The sequence below is a fragment of the Anastrepha ludens genome, chromosome 6, assembly GCF_028408465.1.
Source record: "Anastrepha ludens isolate Willacy chromosome 6, idAnaLude1.1, whole genome shotgun sequence".
NCBI lineage: Eukaryota > Metazoa > Arthropoda > Insecta > Diptera > Tephritidae > Anastrepha > Anastrepha ludens.
Genome location: NC_071502.1, coordinates 81,694,447 through 81,714,855, shown reverse-complemented (window position 1 = coordinate 81,714,855; position 20,409 = coordinate 81,694,447). Strand labels below are relative to the sequence as shown.

The window sequence follows — 20,409 nt, the reverse complement described above, 5'->3', positions numbered from 1 at the left end:
AAAAATCTCATATAATCTCATTAATAAACTAATAAACAATAATAAACTTCTGTTAATACTGGAATCGGTGGGCTGTACGGTGATAGCTTACGCCGATGATGTTGTTATTGCTGTCTAATACAAAATGCTCTAGACATACTTTCTAGGTGGGCAGGAAAGTGTGGTCTAGGAGTCAACCCAGACAAAACACAACTCATATTGTTCACTAGAAAACGCAAAATCCCTCAACTAAGTCCAATTATGCTCAAGGGGGAAGCTCTTGTGATTTCGGAAGAAACATAGTACTTGGGACTAAACAAAGATAGGAAACTGGCTTGGAAGTGAAACACCTTAGAAAGAGTCAAGAAAGCGATCCTAGCTTTTTATGCCTGTAAGAGAGCTTTAGGTAAGACCTGGGGAATTAAACCTAAAGTTGCTCATTGGCTCTACACTGCTGTCATCAGACCCATTCTTCTATATTATATGGAAATGTTGTCTGGTGGTGTGCTATGCAGAAAAAAACCTATTCTAATTTATTGAATAAGGTACAGAGATCAGCGGAACTAGCAATATGTGGCGCCATGAAAACCACGCCATCCATGGCTTTGGACATCATGCTACATCTGCCCCCCCTAGATCTCTTCTGCAAATACTCAGCGGCCTGCTCCGCTTTAAGGCTCAAAGCGAGCTCACAATGGAGAACTGTCACACATGGACATTCAACCATTTTAGACTCCTACACGGATATACCCAGTGACTGTGATTAGCACCCTCCCATTCTGTGCTTCGAAAGGAATTTCCTAATGAAAATCCCTTCTAGACTGGAATGGCCAACACCCAACACGCCCGTTAAGATCTACAAGAACGGATCCAAAATGGGCACCGGTGTAGGATCAAGGTTATTTTGCGAAGAGCTTTCTATTAGTGAATCTTTAAATTACCGGATCACTGTAGCGTTTTTCAAGCGGAAATAAAGGCTATTCATGAAGCCTTAAAATGGTTAAAGATAAACAGAATATCATCAACGGATATCTGCATTCTATCAGGCAGCCAAGCTGCCCTACGAGCCCTGGATGCATTTCGAACAACATCAAAGAGTTTCTTACGTTGTCGCCAATCTCTAATCTATCGTATAATCTTATGCTGGGTTCCAGGCCACAGAGATACACCAGGGAACTGTAGGGCAGACCAACTTGCAAGAGAAGGTACCTGTATGCCAGACATAAGTAACTTGTAAGCTTCTCATTAAGGACGTATTAAACAGGTCTGCAAATCAAGGATGGATTAGCGTTAGCACCTGCGAAATTCGTAGGCAAACATGGCCAAGGCTAAATTTACGTCTATCCAAGAGTATTATAAAACTGAGTAGACTTCAAATCAGGACCTTAGTAGGGGCCCTCACAGGACATTGTCTCATAGGAAATCATGCAAAGAGATTAGGCGTTTACACGCATGATTTCTGTCGTAGCTGCAGAAATGAGGAGGAGTTGGAAACAATACAACACATTTTTTGCACATGCCCAGCTCTAGCCAGAAGCAGAAACCGATTTTTAAAATCCTACTTCTTATCGAATATAGATAATCTATACACTTTAGGTATCAACAACCTTTTACGCTTTGTCAAAAGCTCAGGACGGTTTAATATGGAGAGGGAAATGTGGCCCAGCCCCCGCGGCTCACAACGGACCCATTCCGTGGCCTAAGTGGCATCGTTGTCTCTATGTGCGATGCGGCTGCCAAACCTACCTACCTACCTACCTACAATCTCAAGACATCTGCTAAGGTGTAAGCCTGCGGTTTATGGCATACCAATTGGTCCGGCTATGGAGCTCAACTATCTCGATGCCAAAAGAAGTCATCGCGCAAACAAACAAAGCAGCGCGCGCAGCAGGATATCTTAGAAATAATTATGGCACGATCAACACCTCAGCACCAAAGGCGAAGTCATATGCTATTGAGACGAGAGCGAATATGAAAGCAGGTAGTATCAAGAAGCGAAATGCACACACCTTAACCTTTAAATTTATGATTGATTTTCACAAATCTGATCAAGTTAATTGCTTAAATATTAGTTAAGGGAAAAATAAAAACTGTTTTATGGTATATCTTTAGCCCCTGGACGATGCTGCGACTACTAACATGCCGGCCAACTTCGATTATTTCTGTTCAGCCATTCACTGAGAACATAATGTATTTCTTTTTCTCCAAAACTAATATATTATGCGAGATAATTAAAAATACTTATAATTCTTTAACCCTTTATATTTTGCCCACGTCCCACATTTTTAGGAAGACACTCAATAACAACACACAACCACACAAAAAAAAACCACCCAAGTAGATATTTTGCGCAGTAAATATAACTTGACCCCAATAATAAATACGAAGCCATTGCAAGCATCAGCAAATGCCCACATTGAGCCAGTCCCTGATACCTGCAAAGCATCCCCGATATGCTGAGTAAAATGCGAGCTATGAAAGTCTCCACAATGCCACCGATTTATTTTCTTAATACTTTCGCCCAGCAACACTTGACGATTTTATGATAATTTTGACCTGCAGCACTCACAAAATTGTTGCCAACAAAAATAAAAAGGAAACTTAAACAAAGGAGGAGCAAACAATGAGGTAAAAGATGCTAAAAAGAATCTGGAAGTTATAAGAATTAAGAAAAATAAAAGTCAGTGAAATATACTTATAAGTATAATAAAATATATATGTATTTATATATATTAGATATGTAACAATATGTATGCATGTGTGTGTATGTATGGGCATTTATATTAAATATACATATACTTAAATGCACATTAAGGTGGCCCCAAGTACCTGTGCGGGAATGTTTTTGCAGTGTCCATATGGTGGAAAAAATAAACAAAATTGCGAAAGTTTCCCTGTGGAACCTTCTTCTACAACTTGGAAAAAAGATGTTCAGTTGGCGCTCCGTATTATTACAGGGCACAATACGTGGGGTCAATATATGAACACTATTTGAATCATTGAGGAACCGATTTGCCTGTCGTGCTTAGAGGAGGCGGATAGCACTAACCATTTTCTCTGCGAGCCTCCTGCATTTGCTAGAGCAGGGCTGCAAATTTTAGGTTCCGATTTCATGAGAACGAGTAAAATTCGTTCTCTCAAACTGGAGGATATTTTCAGATTTACCAAAGAATCTGGAAAATTCTCACAGGCCTAGCTACCTCTAAGTCTTTATTCTATCCTATATTTTTCCTTCGATTACTTCGCTCGTTGACTATCTACCCTTTCACTTTTCAGAGCTTTAAATATAATGGGCTTTTTATGCTAAGTATTTTAATAGTTATCAAATCTCTCACTGCTTCTGGGCTCGATTTTTCAAATTTCAATTCCATTTCGATCCCCGGCATGGCATCCCTTGGTGACACTCAACAACTTTAGATTTAAAATAATGGTATTTTTCTAAAATTATACATTTCTTTAATAAAAAAATGTAATAAAGAAATATCTTTATAGGCAGCATCGTGTTGTACCTTTACTAAGATGCACTTAACTCAGAAACTACATAACTGTGATAAAAAAGTAGGTTTTACCAAAGCATAAAACAAACCAATTTGCCTCAAGATAGTGTACCGGAGCAAAAATGACGCAATTTTGAACAAAATTCAATTCCTGCTTAACCCTTATGTCAATAACCGGGTGCCCGGGTACCCTTTTCCATCTTGGAGATAGTTCAATTCAAACACTGCTTGATAAAAAAATTGTTCCGTCCGGATCCTCGTTATTTGGTCAATTCTACATAGATCTACGCTTTCAATTTTTTTTAATGAAAATAGCATTTGATTCCTGGGAGTCAAACTAATTAACGCGCTTGTTCAATAACCAGGGTACCCAGGTAGCCACTTATTTCCAGTGTATTGTTCGTGCTGTAATTGTAATAAAATCAATACTGAAAGTGTAAAATTGGAGAAAGGGTAGTTAGAATTACATACAAATCATTATTATTGATAATAACGGAAAACACTATTAATCCTCACTATCTGACGTGGAACTCCCAGGGCCTGACTCATCTTCCAGTAACGCAGCCAAATACGCTGACCTTTCTACAGCAGCCATCCTAATAATGAAATACATAACAGATCTTTTTTGTACTCTCATCAAGGTCGTAAATTTATACCGAAATACGAATTTTATATAAGTTTACCGTGCGAATTCTTGCTCACATAGTTCTTCCATTAGGTTTTTTTTTAATCACACTGATATCTGACACTTCTCCACTACTCAACGAATACTAAATGAAATATACACCAAAGACGCAGCCACATTACAACCCAGGTACCTTATGATGTCAGTTCTTGACGTCATGGGGCTCGGGTAGTCGCACATCTGCCTACCATTTGTAGGGGAGCGTGCGACTACCTGAAAAGCCGGTACGTTATAAGAATAGACTTGGGAAAATGCAAGGAAAAAATATCTTACTCGCAGTAATTCCTATGTTTCCTGGAAACCTAGTTGTGCTAGCCTAAAATGTTTAGCTAATCGAGATATTCCAGCACTATTTTTGATGTAACCTGTAAAGAGTTAGAAGCCTTGGTTGCTACCTGGTTATCAGGGCGCTTACCTATGGTTACGTTCTTATAGTTGCCTTGAGTGCAAAGTGAGTGCATCTTTATATTACATAGACTGCCATTTGAAAAATACGTGGAAACACAGATTCTACAGACAATATAGAACCATCACAAACTATGAGCACCAAAGATTCTATATATGTAACCCTTGGAAAAGAGGCAAACAGGTTTTTTTTACCCGTATACAAAAAATTTTATTGACGCTCAACAGTTTGTGATATCTCAATATAAGTATAAAAAATGTATTATATATAGGCAACACTGTTTTAATGTCAAAAATAAGTCTTCACTAACAAAAAATAATGATGTTAATTTAGCTTTTTTGTAGCTTTAAGAGCTTTTTTTCAGTAAAATAGGGTACGGAACAATCAAGTTCAATAATGTAGTTAGGAGCTGCCCCGCCGATGTCAATCGGAGTTGAGTTTAACCCTTTTTGAACTTTTTTATTAATTCGGTTCAAACTAAGATTGAGTTTTTTTCTGGTATTTAGATGACCGACTTCGCTTGAAATTTCGCTACAGGGTATTTTTTATTCTAAGAGGGTGTCTAGCCTTTCAGATTATGATATGCTAATTGTGCGTAGGTGTAATGCAAAAAAGTTATTACATTATTATTACTATGTTTACGTAAAAAAGGACACAGCATTTGTTTTTTATGGAAAAGTTTCAACTGGTCAAAATAGCTCGTCCAAAATATTTTTGCTTAGAGTGTTTTAAATCGCTTCTCGCCAAAACAAATAAACTGAAAATTCAAAAGAAATGTATATATACCACATTATTTGAAAAACTCGCTTTAAATTTGGTAAGAAAAAATAAAAATAAAATTGTTTAATCAAATTATTTTTGAAGATCTCGCTCTTCATTCAACAGAAAAAAAATTGTTAAACCACACAAAAAACTGTATATACGGAATTATTTGAAAAACTTGCTTTAAATACTACAGAAAAATTTAAAAAATATGTAAACCAGAAAACCAAATTATATTTAAAATATTTATATATTTATCATTTAAACACATTTGAGCCATGCAGGTAACGGAGGTATGAGGTTGATATGGTATGGATGGGTATGGATGTTGAGAATTGTTAGAAAAAAGCAGGCAATTTGAATGGCAAACATGTTTATATTTTTATTATTAATAAAATCAACAAGACAAACATTTTTGTTGAGATCAAACAGAATTTTTCAATAAAGCTTTCGTAAAAATGATTCGTCTAAGATTGAAAAAATTGTAAAGAAAATTCTTTAAAATTCTTACTGTCTATATATAGGTGAGCTATTTAAGCTTTTGACAATGCCTGCTTATCCCTCGTAGGATTTATATTAATACAGTGTTTGATTGAAAAGTAAGGAGCCTTCCCGCGCGAAGCATCCTTCCCCCCTCCACTAGAAACCGGTGCCAGTTCGCTGGCAACAGCTGTGCATCGCTTCGCGCGAGAAAGCTGTTTTAAAAGTGTGTTAGGATTTTGCAGTGGCGAAAATGCAGCGATCATTGGAGCAAGGTTAAATTCTGCGTAAAGCTAAACAAAACGAGTACTGAAACCATTGGGCTACTCAAGGAGGCTTACGGGGACCAATCTCTGTACAGTGCCCAGGTAAAACGGCACACGAGCCAGTCGCCACGATCCAAGAAGGCGCGCATGTCGAAATCCAAGGTCAAAACCATGCTGATCATCTTTTTCGACTCTCGAGGCATCGTCCACAAGGAGTTTGTACCTCCAGGAAGCACTGTAAATGCGGCATTTTACAAAGAAGTGCTCCTTCGGCTGAAAAACCGCGTCGCTCGGGTTCAGCCCGACCTCGTCAACAATTGGACCCTTCATTACGACAATGCGCCAATGCACACCGCCTTCGCCTGCACCTCTGCATTGGCCAAGATAGGTGTTCCGGTGCTTCCCCACTCTCCCTACAGCCCAGACCTGTTCCCTCCGGACTTCTTCTTGTTCCCGCGCCTGAAAAGAAAGCCGTAGGTCCAAAATAACTAAAATTTTTAATGAAAACATTCGGCACGAAATTGCAGAGACTGATCCACAAATATGCCCGAATGTTAGCAAAAATTTCCCCATTCGAAATGTATAATTTTTCATTCAGAAATTGCGGACTTCGCAGTATATTTAAGTCATTTAAGTCATTTAATTCAATAATGAGATAATTCTACAACTATGTTTTCAGATAAATATGCTGAAAGGATCTTAAGCTCTTCTTTTACAATGTGTAAAAAATTCATGGCGATATCCGTTAACGGCATCTCATTAGATGGAAACATTGTATGTCATTGCTTTTACTTAAGGAGGCAAAGTAAATTGCAACTTTGAAGCCGTTTTTCTCCGGAATTGAAATTGACTTAAAACAGAAATTCGAGCTTTAAAGACCTTGCAATTTTCATACCACCCTAAAATGTGGCATACAGCCCATTTTCAACATCGTGAAAAATTATGTGTAATTTTTTAATAAGAAGCCACAACGAAAACAAAGGCAACAATGGAGTAAAGAAAACCTGAGTAACAGGCAAGAAATTGTCGCATTAAAAATGCGCAACACCACAGCCCAACCACGACAAAAGTAATGATGAAAAATTTACTTAAAATACATAAAATATATGTATATATGCATAAACTTATACATACTTACACATGCACACTGTGCCAACAATGTACGCAAATGGTGTCGGCTGCACGCAAAAATATTTTTCATAATCAATGCTGGCCAACGGCCTAGCAAAGTACTCCAGGTCTATGCTTTCACGTACAAGTTTGTTAGTGCCTACGTGTGTGTACATGAATGTACATATTTGTATACAGTAATCCCTACTCGTAAAATTTTTAAAAACAGTATAGTTAAGAGCGACTGATGTATGGCTTCACTTTTTTTGTATGCTAAAGTTGATTACGCACAATTTATCACGATTAATCGCGAATTGTGGTGACCGAAACGCAACGTTGGCCGCAAAAGTGCACAGCCAATATCATTGTTGAAGGAGAGGGCTTACCAAGCATGGGCGTCCGTATAAAGTTGTTTTATTTTGAAATTGTAAGACCGTAAAGAAATAATGCCTAAGGGTTTTTCCACTTGATATCGTTGAAAAATTTTATTTAAAGATGCTATTTCAGGAAATACCTAGAGAGAAGGATGGATGCGAGTAAGATGCTGTTAATAAGAATATTCACTTCCTTACACGAGAAGAGCCTGGCAATTTTGTAGTGAAGTTTCAATTTTAAATTATCGAAACTGGAGTTACAAAACACAACAAAAAGGATTACTTAAAGCAGCACTAAATACTCATCATAAAAAGATCAACTTATTATGGGTCCCGGGTCATGCTGGGATCCCAGGTAACGAAGCAGCAGATGCGGCCGCCAAACAAATCCATCTCCAAACCCTGCCTTACTTTTGCAACATTTGAAAAACACGATTCGATTAGGACCGTTGCAGCATATATTGAAAGTGAGAAAGATAAGAATTGAAAAGAATTCTCATCCTGGTACAGCAAAGTTAACCCATCAGGACAAAACCCCCACTTTCCAAATAATAACACTCGGAGCCAAACCACTACTTTTATACGGTTACGCATTGGGCACATCCTCTTGACACACGAACACCTCCTCACAGGGAAACCCAAAAACACATGTCCTTGTTGTGGATCACTTTCCACGGTCGACCACTTACTAGATGAATGCCCCAATCTCCGAAGCCACAGGATAAAAATATTTGGCGACATTAAACCCTCCGCATTTCTTGAAAAACCTTCTTCTTATAACATAACATAACATAACATAACATAATATAACATAACATAACATAACATAACATAACATAACATAACATAACATAACATAACATAACATAACATAACTGTTGTAAAGAAAAGAGGATTCTAATTTTTAATAGCTTCTTTGATTGATGCTTTAAAAAACCTGTAAAGGTATTTATTTATTTTATTCTTTTAGTTTTTACATATTTTTTACAATTCGTAGTTTAATTATATTTCAGTTTTCCTTTACCTTAGTTTTCCTCTCTTATTCTTTATTTCTTTCAATTAGGCCTTATATGTGTCCGCGAGCACCGATAAAAATGAAATGAGCGATATAAAAGAGCAAAGCTTAGTTATAGTGACAAGTCATAATTTCGCACAGAGTTGCTCTATTTCGTAAATTTTTACGGGTTGCTTAAGTCGGCAACAATGTCCCCCCGGTAAGCGGACGAATCTTCGGAGCTTGCCTTGTCTTTGCCGATGTCGAGCACTGCAAGCTTTACTGCTGGTCGTTCTAAAACACCTTGCCTCGTTTTTACTTTAGCACGCCTTACTTGTCCATCTTTTGCCATCGTTGTTTCGACGACTATACCTTTTAGCCAAGTGTTCCTTTCTGCGTTTTCATCGACAATCAATACGATGTCACCCTCGCTTATGGGTTTCACTTTTTCAAACCATTTACTGCGGCGTGTAAGTGATGGAATCATTTCACGTACCCATCGACGCCAGAATAAATTCGCAAACATCTCGCTTTGACGTAAATTCATTTTTAAGCTAATTTCTTCAGGTTTACAAAACGGCTTGGCTCCATTTGAACTACCCAATAAAAAATGGTTTGGGGTAATCGGTTCCTGGTCTTCATAGTCGAGCGATAGATATGTCAGCGGTCGAGAATTAATGATCATCTCCACCTCCAGCAAAGCCGAACGTAAACTTTCATCAGAGAATCTCTGCGACGGCGAAATCTTATACAGCACTGCCTTTGTTGTTCTTATTAGGCGTTCCCATGCTCCACCCATGTGAGGTGCAGCTGGTGGATTAAACTTCCAGGCGATACCTTTGTGAGCAAGTTCACGTTCTACGATAGAAGCATTCAGTTTAAGCAGCTCGTCTTTTAAAAAGCTATCTGCCCCGCGAAAATTCGTACCGTTATCGCTATATATTTCAACAGGGCAGCCACGGCGAGCAATGAAATTTCGCAAGCACATTAGACAGGAGTCAGTACTTAGAGAATGGGCTATTTCTATGTGTATAGCTCTTATTGTCAGGCAGGTCAGCAATACTCCCCACCTCTTCTTCGCCTTGCGGTTTTCAGTAACTAAGATCGGCCCAAAATAATCGATTCCAACATATGTAAAGGGACGAGAATATGCGGCAAGCCGGGCTGTTGGTAATTGCGCCATTTGTGGAGCTTGCGGAGCGGCGTTCGCGATTTTACATACTTGGCAATTTCGCCTCACAGCTTTAAATAACGATCGCAGTTTTGGTATAAAAAACAATTGTCTTACCTCATTCAAGGCTGTCTCGTGCTGAATATGGTAAAAGCGTTGATGATAGTGATCTACTATAAGATAGGTTACTCGATGACCAGGTGGTAGAACAATGAAATCACGTTGAGGCTGGTCGCATGACTGAAAATATGTTGCCCTATTTTTCACACGAATGAGATGCTCGTCGTCCATATAAACTTGCAGGTTTCGTAGCGGACCAGTTTTACATACAGGCTTACCAACTTTAAGCAATGACCAGTCGTCAAAATGTTCCATTTGGATTGTCTTAAAAATAAACAGTTTTGCACGCCGAAAATGACATGCGGTTAGATGACTGCCTTCCGATGTGATTTGGAGCCGTTGTTTAAGTTTTTCGATGTAAAGCACACAGTTTGCTATAGCTCTATATAGTCGAAGCCAATTCGAAAAATATTCAAAGTTGATATTTACCTTTCGCACGTTGTGAATTAGAAGCTTAGTTCGAAATTCGCTAGGGTTCACCGTACCCAGATCTTCTTGTTCCGGCCACTCTTTAGTAGGTAAAGTAAGGAAAGCGGGACCATTTATCCACTGATGAGCTACCTCAATGCAAGGCCTCGTTTTCGTAGCAATATCAGCGACATTCATTTTTGTTGGTATCCAACGCCATTCACTGATAGCAGTTGCTTCTTGGATTTCAGCGATACGAAACATTACAAATTGTTGAAATTTACGCGGATCACCATGAAGCCACTTTAGAACGGTTTTTGAGTCGCTCCAGATGCAACGTTTCTCAAATTTTATATGATGTGCTTCCTCAACCATGTTTGTTAAACGTGCACCAATTACCGCAGCCTGTAGTTCCAGTCGTGGTATTGAGAGCGGGCGCAACGGTGCGACCTTTGCTTTAGCTGCCACCAACCTACTGACGACGTGACCTCCAGCTTCAATACGAAAATATGATACGGCTGCGTATGCATTTTCACTTGCGTCTACGAACGTATGCAGTTGTACTTTACAGTCATCCTCGTAAAGGAGTGGAGAGTAGCAACGCGGTACCGACACGCTAGTAATAACGGGAATGTATTCAATCCAAGTTTTCCATTTCAATGAAAGTTCATAATTTAACGGTTGATCCCAGTCTATTCCACTTCGCCAGATATCTTGAATAAGAATCTTTAGATACGAAGTTAAGCAAGCTACTAGTCCCAGCGGATCGAAAACTGACATGAGCACTTGCAATACTTCTCTCTTTGTAGGGACGACCCTGTCCGCGAATACATTGCGCTTAAGCCGAACAAATTTGAGCACGTAGCTGAATGTATCGGATTTTGGTTCCCAGTACATACCAAGTATTTTTTCGAAATTTATGACATCCTTACTGCAGTCAAATGATTTAAGTTGTGGCTCCCCATCTCCATTAAGCGCTGCTAAAACATCTGGCGAATTGCTTGACCAATTACGCATGTTGAAACCACATTTAGAGTGAACATCTCGAACATTTTTTGCCAATTTGATAGCTTCGTCGACGGTTCGAGCCGAATCAATAAAATCATCGACGTAATGGTGATTCTTTATTGCACACGCTACCTGAGAATTTTGAGCAGCGTGTACCGAAGCATTTAGATTTCGCACGTAATGCGCTATACATGGAGAACAAGAAGCACCAAAACTTAAAACGTTGAGCCTGTAAACGTTTATCGGATCATTCATGTTAGTACGCCAGAGAAAACGCTGAGCATCTGCGTCTGGGTGTCGTAACTTAATGCGGTGGAACATTTCTTCGATATCACCGCATATTGCGATTCTACCCATTCGAAAGTTGAATAATATATTTACTAGTGGAGTTAACATATCTGGCCCTTTCAGTAAGAAATTGTTTAGGGATACATCTCTAGATTTTGCGGCTGCATCCCACACAAGTCGAATTTTATTTGGCTTGTGCGGATTGCGGACAATAAAAACCGGCAAATACCAAATTTTGTCACCACGGTCATTTATAGCTTCGTTCGGTAACTTGGTCGCATAATTTTTCTTAACTAAGTTGTCAATTTGTTCCTGCATATTGCGTTGTAGTTCAGGATTGCTAGATAACTTACGTTCCAGACACTTAAAGCGACTAAGAGCTGTTGGCAAGCTGTCTGGCAATCGTACATTATCATTTGACCACAGCAAGCTCGCGGTGTACTGACCCTCATGCAACTCGCAGTTACCCAAAATTTCTATGGCTCGTTGATCTTCCATTGAAACTGGATTTACCTTTGGCACTGAAATTCCAATATTTTCATTCAACATGAAAGACTTTACGAGTTCATGCAAGTTGTTATCGCTCTCGCAGTCGCATTTATGTAAGTTTAATCCGTTACCTTTACTCTGATTATTACCGCCACCAAAAATTGTCCACCCTAATCTGGTTTTCGCCCCTACGGGATCTTGCCATCCACCTTCACGTATCTTCTGTGCCATTATCAAATTGGGGTTATTTACACCAATAATTAGCTTAGGAACTATGTCAATAAAGTTTGGCAAGGGAATGCCTTTTAAATGTGCATATTTTGTTTTCAATTGGTCAGCAATCAATGTTGATGATGACATATTTAAGCTACTAACCGTGTAAACACCTCGGAGTGGATATATTTTCGCACCTTGAATATTACCTGAAATTCGTAAATCGAGCCGTTGCGAATCAGCTTCATATCGGTTTATATCTCCAGTCCAGTGAATGCATAGAGGATCGGGAACGCCAGCCTCACCCAATTCATCTGCAAGTGTTTGATCTATAAGTGTTAGTGTAGATCCATCATCCATAAACGCGTATGTGGATATTGTTTTATTTCTTCCATACAAAACTATCGGTAAGATTCGAAAATATGTGGTGTTGTTGCTGGAAATCGAACGGTGGTTATTCAGCATCGTTGAAACTTCACTATTTTTGTTAACATCAGAATGAAGGAGCCTGTGGTGACGTATTGTGCAGCTATCCACCCCACACGACTTGTTACTCCAGCAGCGGCGAGAGTGTGTTCCCAAACACTGGCGGCATAGATTTTTCCTCTTAACAAAGTCCCATCTCTCATTCATAGTGAGTGCTTTAAACCGGTCACACTGAGGAACCTTATGCGGGTTATTACATACTGCGCATCTGGGCATAGATTTTGCTTCTTCGTATTGTTTTAAAACGGCATCAGATTTATGCGTGTGCAAATGAGCTTCACGCTTGTTAAGTTTCTCTGAGAGTGATGCCGGATTCGTAACACGGCAAGCTGCTTCAGCCAATGTGGACAACCAGGTAGAAAAATCTTCCAAGCAAGGGTTATTCATGCCAGTTGAATAAATTGCCCAGTTAAGTTTTGACTCCTGAGAGAGCTTCTCAACGAATTCGTGCAATAGTAATGGGCTGTTGAGGTAACCGCTTAGTTTGCTTGCATGAATTATTGCTACTATATTCTTGATAGCAAATGCAAAGTCGATGAGTAGATCAAGTTTACCCTTAGGCGATGGTAATTGACGCGCCCTATCAATAAGTACTCTAAGTATTTGCTCAGGACGTCCAAAATACATTCTGAGCGTATTTATAATATCAGGTACCATCTCCGGTAATACCAGTAAATTGCGCACGACCTCCCTAGCCTTACCACGTAGACACTTTTGAAGGCGAACTAAATTCTCATGATGAGAGTAACCAGCCATTTGTGTGCTCTGTTCATATGCACTAACAAAAATATGCCACTCTTGGGGGTCACCGCTAAATACCGGCAAGTCTTTTGGCACGCATTGCCGCGCTGCAAACTGCGAAGTCGTCAAATTACAGGTTTCGGCTGATTGACTTGCGAATACCTGATTTGGCGAACGTGCTGTACTTGTTGGTGCTGTGAACGTTGTAAATATGTTTGGCGAATTACCGTTGCAGTCTACATGTAAGGCCTGACTACGCTCTGCCGCAGTCCGCGTCGACGGCTGACGTGGTGACTGCATAACCGTATGTACCGGTACCTCACGCGCTGGACATATGTTGGTTCTGTTATTTTGTACAGGCTGCACTGGAGTAGGCGAAAATGCTGTGTTACCGCTCACATTAGTTCCACACATTTTGGTGGGGCCAATAACACATGAACCTTCTATTTCCTCGTCTGCATCTTCTGCGTTTAAAATGCGAAATTTTTCCCGTAAATACTCTTCTCTTAAACGCATGGTCTCTTCTAGTTGCTGTAAACGGAGCTGTTTTTTTCTGCTATGGATTAGCAATTCTTGTGGTGCGCTGAGACTGCCACCGTCGCCATCTAGATTTATTTGTAAATTTTGATCTGCAGGCGGTGCAGGACTAGTGACGTTATACTCACAATCATTTTGCACTACAACTTCTTCAGCCATTGTGTTTAGCGTTGCTGGAGCACCGTTTAATTCCGCCATCATTTAATAAGGTTTTTTAAAGATTTGTTGTAAAGAAAAGAGGATTCTAATTTTTAATAGCTTCTTTGATTGATGCTTTAAAAAACCTGTAAAGGTATTTATTTATTTTATTCTTTTAGTTTTTACATATTTTTTACAATTCGTAGTTTAATTATATTTCAGTTTTCCTTTACCTTAGTTTTCCTCTCTTATTCTTTATTTCTTTCAATTAGGCCTTATATGTGTCCGCGAGCACCGATAAAAATGAAATGAGCGATATAAAAGAGCAAAGCTTAGTTATAGTGACAAGTCATAATTTCGCACAGAGTTGCTCTATTTCGTAAATTTTTACGGGTTGCTTAAGTCGGCAACAATAACATAACATAACATAACATAACATAACATAACATAACATAACATAACATAACATAACATAACATAACATAACATAACATAACATAACATAACATAACATAACATAACATAACATAACATAACATAACACAACATAACATAACATAACATAACATAACATAACATAACATAACATAACATAACATAACATAACATAACATGCTGTTCAAGCAAGGTAACGACGCATGAGCAAGATAACGACGCATTTTTTGGTGCGTGCAGCCGGCTATATAGAATTATAAGACGTTATCACGTCAAAAAATAATAATAACATTAAAATAACAGGTATTATTAACAAACTTGGTTTTATTTTAAATTCTTCAAGTAAATCAAATTAATAATAATCAATAAGAAGGCATATGCAAATACAAATAAGTGAATTTATATATGTACATTTGCGCATATACATACATATATACGCTCACTTAAGTAGGAGAGAGCAAGATGTCGAACGTTGCCGTTCGTTTGCTTTGTTTGCTTTGTCGTTCGTTCCGCGCTTTCGCTTGCAGTTCATTCAAGGTAACGGCAATGAGCAAGGTAACGACATATGAGCAAGGTAACGGCAATGAGCAAGGTAACACTAATGATCAAGGTAACGACAAATGAGCAAGGTAACGGCAATGAGCAAGGTAACGACAAATGAGCAAGGTAACACTAATGAGCAAGGTAACGACACATTTTTTCGTGCGTGCAGCCGGCTAAATCCAATTATAAGACGTTATCACGTCAATAATAAAAAGCATTGAGTTTGTAGAACTTGTAAATTATGAGAAGTTGAACAGCAGTCCATCATTTCCGGTGGGTGAAAATAATAAGCTCGGTTGGCTGCTAGAAGTATTGGAAAGATATTCGGGAGGCAGGTCGAACGCACCACTCTTGAGACATTCACGGTGGGTCTTTCATGGACTAAGATCTTTTCCGTACCGTGCAAGGGAACTTGTAAATTGTCGGGTTTATACAAAAAAGCCAGTAATATTTCTATTATTATTTATTTGAAAAAGTAAATAAAATAAAAATTTATATTTGAAGTACTACTAGACTATACTGTCCGCAGATGACATTGTGCGAAAAAGCAGCCACACTTAGTCAGTGGCAAAACCTACTCGTTTTGAAGAAGGCATAGTTCTTGCGCCGTGAGCTTTCCACCAATTCCACATCAACAAGCAGATGACCGGTGCTGCTGACTCACAGCGTACTAAGCGAGGTCTACATGTTTAAGTGCTTGGACTGCATTTTAACAAAAACCGGAGAAGTCAATGAAGGCGAACAGCATTGGGTAAGCTGAGATTGGTTAAAATGGAAAACACTAACCAGCCTGCCAAGCGACAGAAGGATGCTGTGCCATCTAAAAGGCAAAACCTATTAAATTCCTGTGCATCTCTCCCTGTTATATGAAGTCGAGTGCCGGCCTCTAAAAAAGCCTTAAGAAAGAAAACTCCAAACAGCAAAAAGGAAGATGATGATATGATATGGTCACTCTGTTAGAAAAAGTATTAAACCGATACCGATAAACCGCCTTCGCTGGTGCGGTCATGTTCAGAGGAAGCCTGAATCTGTATATGACAAAAAAATAATGTACATCGTCACGGCTTCGAGGATGCCATGGCGATCCCAGCACACATGGACGAAGCAGATCAAAAGCGACATGAAACTTGCGAACTTAAACACCGAGATGAGAGAAAAGGAGACTGAGATGAGAGAAAAGGAGAACTGACCCCAAATAAATCGGAACAAAAGCACATAAGAAGAAGGAAAATTAAAACTGCTATCGGTAACAGCTGAAAGTATTCGGATGATAATGCACGGGCATTGTATGAAGTTCTACTAAATTTTCGTGAACATTTTTAAAACAAATCCTTGAGCTACCATATCAGCTGTATATTACTATGATCAGGGTTGGGCCTTTTGCACTATCACAAATTTTTTAATGGTGGTTGAAATAAGGATTTCATTATGACTAAGTTTTCTGTTTTTCAATGTTTTAGCTATCAGTTTAGTGCATTAATTACTTTGTACATTATGCCCAACTCTTATTATGATCTTCTGTCTTTGCGTTCAAGTAAATTTTCCATATCGAAAAATATTTCCTTGTTGCAAAGTGCCGCAAAAATCAAATTTTCTTGTTATCAAGGAAAAATTGCGTTGATATGTGAAACTATAGATTTTATATGGTAAAAGTCTTCAATTACATTTCTTAAACGCCTTTAAAATTTCAATGGGGAAAGTGCAAGCAGAGGTATCCGTTGCGTATACTTTACTTCACAGTAGAGAAGGTCAATTTAGTTTTCCCCTTTTTAAAAAAGCAATGAAAACGATGTTCATGTATGTTTTGCTACTGCGGTGGCAGGAGGAGCTAAAGTCACCAGATTTGTGCACAGGGGGACGGCTTAATCTGGTGTACTTTAGTCTCTGCTTTGGCTAGTTGCTATTGATGAAGTTCTGACTAAGTTATAAAAGGGTGGGGTTAAGGTAGTACCATACGCCGACTACTCAGAGTCAATTCTGATAAAACGGTGCTAATGACATTTACCAGAAAATATAAACCTCCACACTTTGGACTTCCTAGATTAAATAACTATGTTCCCCCGCTTTCAACTGAAGCTAAGTGTGATACTTGACTCCAAACTCCATTGGAAGCTCCACATTGAAAATCGGGTAGAAAGGCTGCATAATGAGGACTCAACCCACAAGTCGTTCTTTGGATTTGCAACTTAGTGGTCTTGCCAATGTTAAAGTACGTGCACCTGGTTTGGTGGGTGACTGGCTGTTCCTTTCTTCGACAACCTGGGGCAGTGCCTATACCTATGCTTTGCTATATATTAGCCATGTAAATCTTTTCAATTTTTATTACCCCGGGATTTTTTGGATGTTGTTATCATTTACAATCCCGAGGTGCTGAAATTAATCCTGGGAGTTACAAGTTCTTTAATTATAACTTCATTAACTTAACTCGGCATCAACATCATCAGTAACCACAAAATGGCATCGATATTGTTGGAAGAACTAAAATAAAATATTAAATTATTATGAAGGCTTGGATTACAGCCAAACGGTGCCAAAAATTAGTCTGAAACTTTTTCTCTTTACATATGTACCTCTCCTCGTCAGAAGATGCGGTTGCAAGCAGATTATTTAGCCAAGCTGTATGTTGTATTTCTAAGTATATAACGCGGAACTAGAACAGCTTGGTTATTGTCTTCAAGTTACTCTGATATTGCTTCCCGGTCATAGGAACATACGGGGTAATGAGATAGCAGATGAGCTAGCAAGAAAAGATTCGACACAAGAGAGACAATAAAAACATGCACTGCTTCACATTACTATGCTTCAGCTGAAAGAAGGTTGAAGCAGTTAAATACATGCGCTACAACATGTCCCTCGTACAGCATCCAGAGGACGAATTACCTGTTAGAACGCTCTCGTCCAAGCATCTCACGCATCACTGCAACCCTTAAAGGTCATTGGAGGGTAGGCTATCATGCAGCCAGACTTAACCTTTCTCTCAGTTCCATCTGCAGAAGCTGTCAGCTGTAGGGGGCGAAAGAAAGTCTTTTCCACTACTTATGAGAATGTCTTGGCCCAGCTAGAGCAAGAATTTGCTCTTTCGGTAAGCCTTTCTTCAGCAAGTTAATGAAATCTCAAACATAGAGATAAAAAGTTTGCTCCTATACTTCGCTCTCACGAAATGGATCTGACTCAAGAAACAAAAAAAAAAAAAAAATAATAAACAAAAATATCACACGAGAACTTTGGTAGTAAAACGGCTAGCCGCTAATTGGGAGCATTTGCGTAGAAGTACTCAACCACTTCAACAAAAACAACAACATATAATGCAGTATTAAGCAAATAAAGCTGTTTAAAATGCATTGGAGCTGTTTTAGGCAGCTGCAAATAAAAGACTTCAAATGAAAAAGTACCTAATATGACTCTGAAAGTCAAAGCTTTTAAGGGGTTATACACAGTTATGACTTTCAAAAAAATCGATTTTTTTATTGCATTTTTGTAATGTACATATATTCAAAAGTATACGCACGAAATTTGAAGTAGATCTAAGCAATACTTTCGGAGTTATACCTAAATATGTAGAGATGTCTCGGCACGTTTTAAGGTAGGTATTGAAACTTTAAACGTGTTTTTTTCAAAACGGCATTTTTCAAGTCGGTGTACACGATATCTCGAAAACGGCTTGTTTGATCGGTCAACCATTTTAACTCAATCTTTAAAGATACATTTTCTAGTAATTAATCATTCCTTTTGTAAATCTGATACTTATTTTCCATTTTATAATCAATTTACGGCCAAATTTTAAGCTGCCATTTTGTGAAAACTCACTATTTTGATTAGCCGAACGATTAATTACTAGATAATCTAATATATTAACAAAATTTGTTTGGTTTTTTGATTTCAGATAATCCAATCCTGAGTTACGATGTACGCCGTAAATCGTCTTTTTTTAAAGGAGGTTCCAGAAATCGCCTGCAGCGCGCTCTATAATTAACATTTTCATAAATAAAAAATTTTGTTACGTTCTTGAAGGATGCTTTTATAACCGCCAAAAATTTTCAAATTAAAATATTCTGAAGTTTCTTCAGGATAAATCCTTGACAACCCGTCTTTTATTTGCTTCATAACAGCGTATAACCCCTTAACGCCAAAGCTATTTGAAAGTCAAACCAGATATAATTCCATCGAAATACGTTCACTCATTCTATTCGGTAAATGGAGGTTGCGCAAATAAAGAAAATTGAGTTCAAAAATGCAATATTCTGCAACACCATAATCGCCCTCTGTTCGATATAATACACTAAGCCTTCAAGCCTGGGGTACTTATGCGTTAAGCATAAACTAATTTTTCTGGTTTAGGTACCTCAAAAAAACTTAGACGGCATCGCAAAATATGGGTAATGCTATTAAATTTGGTGGCTTCCCCCAGGTCGCTCGACGTAAAGCTATATTATGGCCATAGCAGGGACTGGGGATATAATGAAATGTTTTATGTATTATACATATTATGTTCTTGAAGCTAAAATTGTAAACTTTATGATCCCTAAAAACCGTCGGTTTTGAAATTAAAAATAGAATCGCATTCGCTTTGCTGAAAAGCTCTGCCTCAGCAAAGCCTATAGGCAAATGAGAATGAAATTATTCTTTGTTTTACTGTACATGCCTGTCGATTGAAATTTAAATATGATCTGCCAAATTCATCAAAAAAAAAAAAGGGATCTGCAATCTATGCCAACTACCCCGGAATTTGTCTTCCAAGTATTGCGTTAGAGTTTCTTTCGAGCGTATTGTGTGAAAGATTGAAGGACAACATCAAGTAACTGATTGAACCTTATTATTATCAGTGTAGCTGTAGACTTGGGAAATCTATAACCGACCAGATATTCGCAATACGCCAAGGCTTGCAAAAGACCCATATTTTCGTAGATTTGAAAGACGCGAAAAGAAGTTACCTACATGCCGCGATGTCTGAATTTGGTGTCCCAACAAAACTAATACAGCACTCCAAAATGACGTTGTTCATTACCAGCAGCGTCAGCAAAATTCAGAAAGACCTCTCTGAGCCGTTTGATAGCAAACGAGGTTTCAGCCAGGATGCGTATGTCGCTGATATTGGCTTCATCGGGCTCAATACCCCTACCGTTAGTTCTGCCTCTTCTAAGCTGGATAAAGTAGCAAAGCGAATGGGTGGTGTAATTGTCTGATGGTGAACGAGATTAATTAAAAACAAGAAAGATCCCCATTTGAAATACTCTCACAACGCCCATGACATGTAATACTTATACATTTAAAATAGTGTG

General features: G+C 38.5%; 1 protein-coding gene across 1 annotated transcript; it reads right to left on the bottom strand.

The window, feature by feature from the left end:
* Positions 1 to 8,737: 8,737 nt before the first annotated feature.
* LOC128867136 (uncharacterized) lies at positions 8,738 to 14,212 on the bottom strand. The gene is made up of 2 exons (XM_054108235.1): positions 10,330 to 14,212; positions 8,738 to 9,411 (listed from the first exon to the last, which is right to left on the bottom strand). The coding sequence occupies exons 1-2, from the start codon at positions 14,210 to 14,212 to the stop codon at positions 8,738 to 8,740; spliced, it is 4,557 nt and encodes a 1,518-aa protein (XP_053964210.1).
* Positions 14,213 to 20,409: the final 6,197 nt, after the last annotated feature.

Coding starts and splice junctions, on each gene's coding strand:
- LOC128867136 (XM_054108235.1), bottom strand. CDS start 14,212: ATGGCGGAATTAAACGGTGCTCCAGCAACGCTAAACACAATGGCTGAA. Junction 9,412..10,329: donor GCCGGAACAAGAAGATCTGG/GTACGGTGAACC, acceptor CTTCTATCGTAG/AACGTGAACTTGCTCACAAA.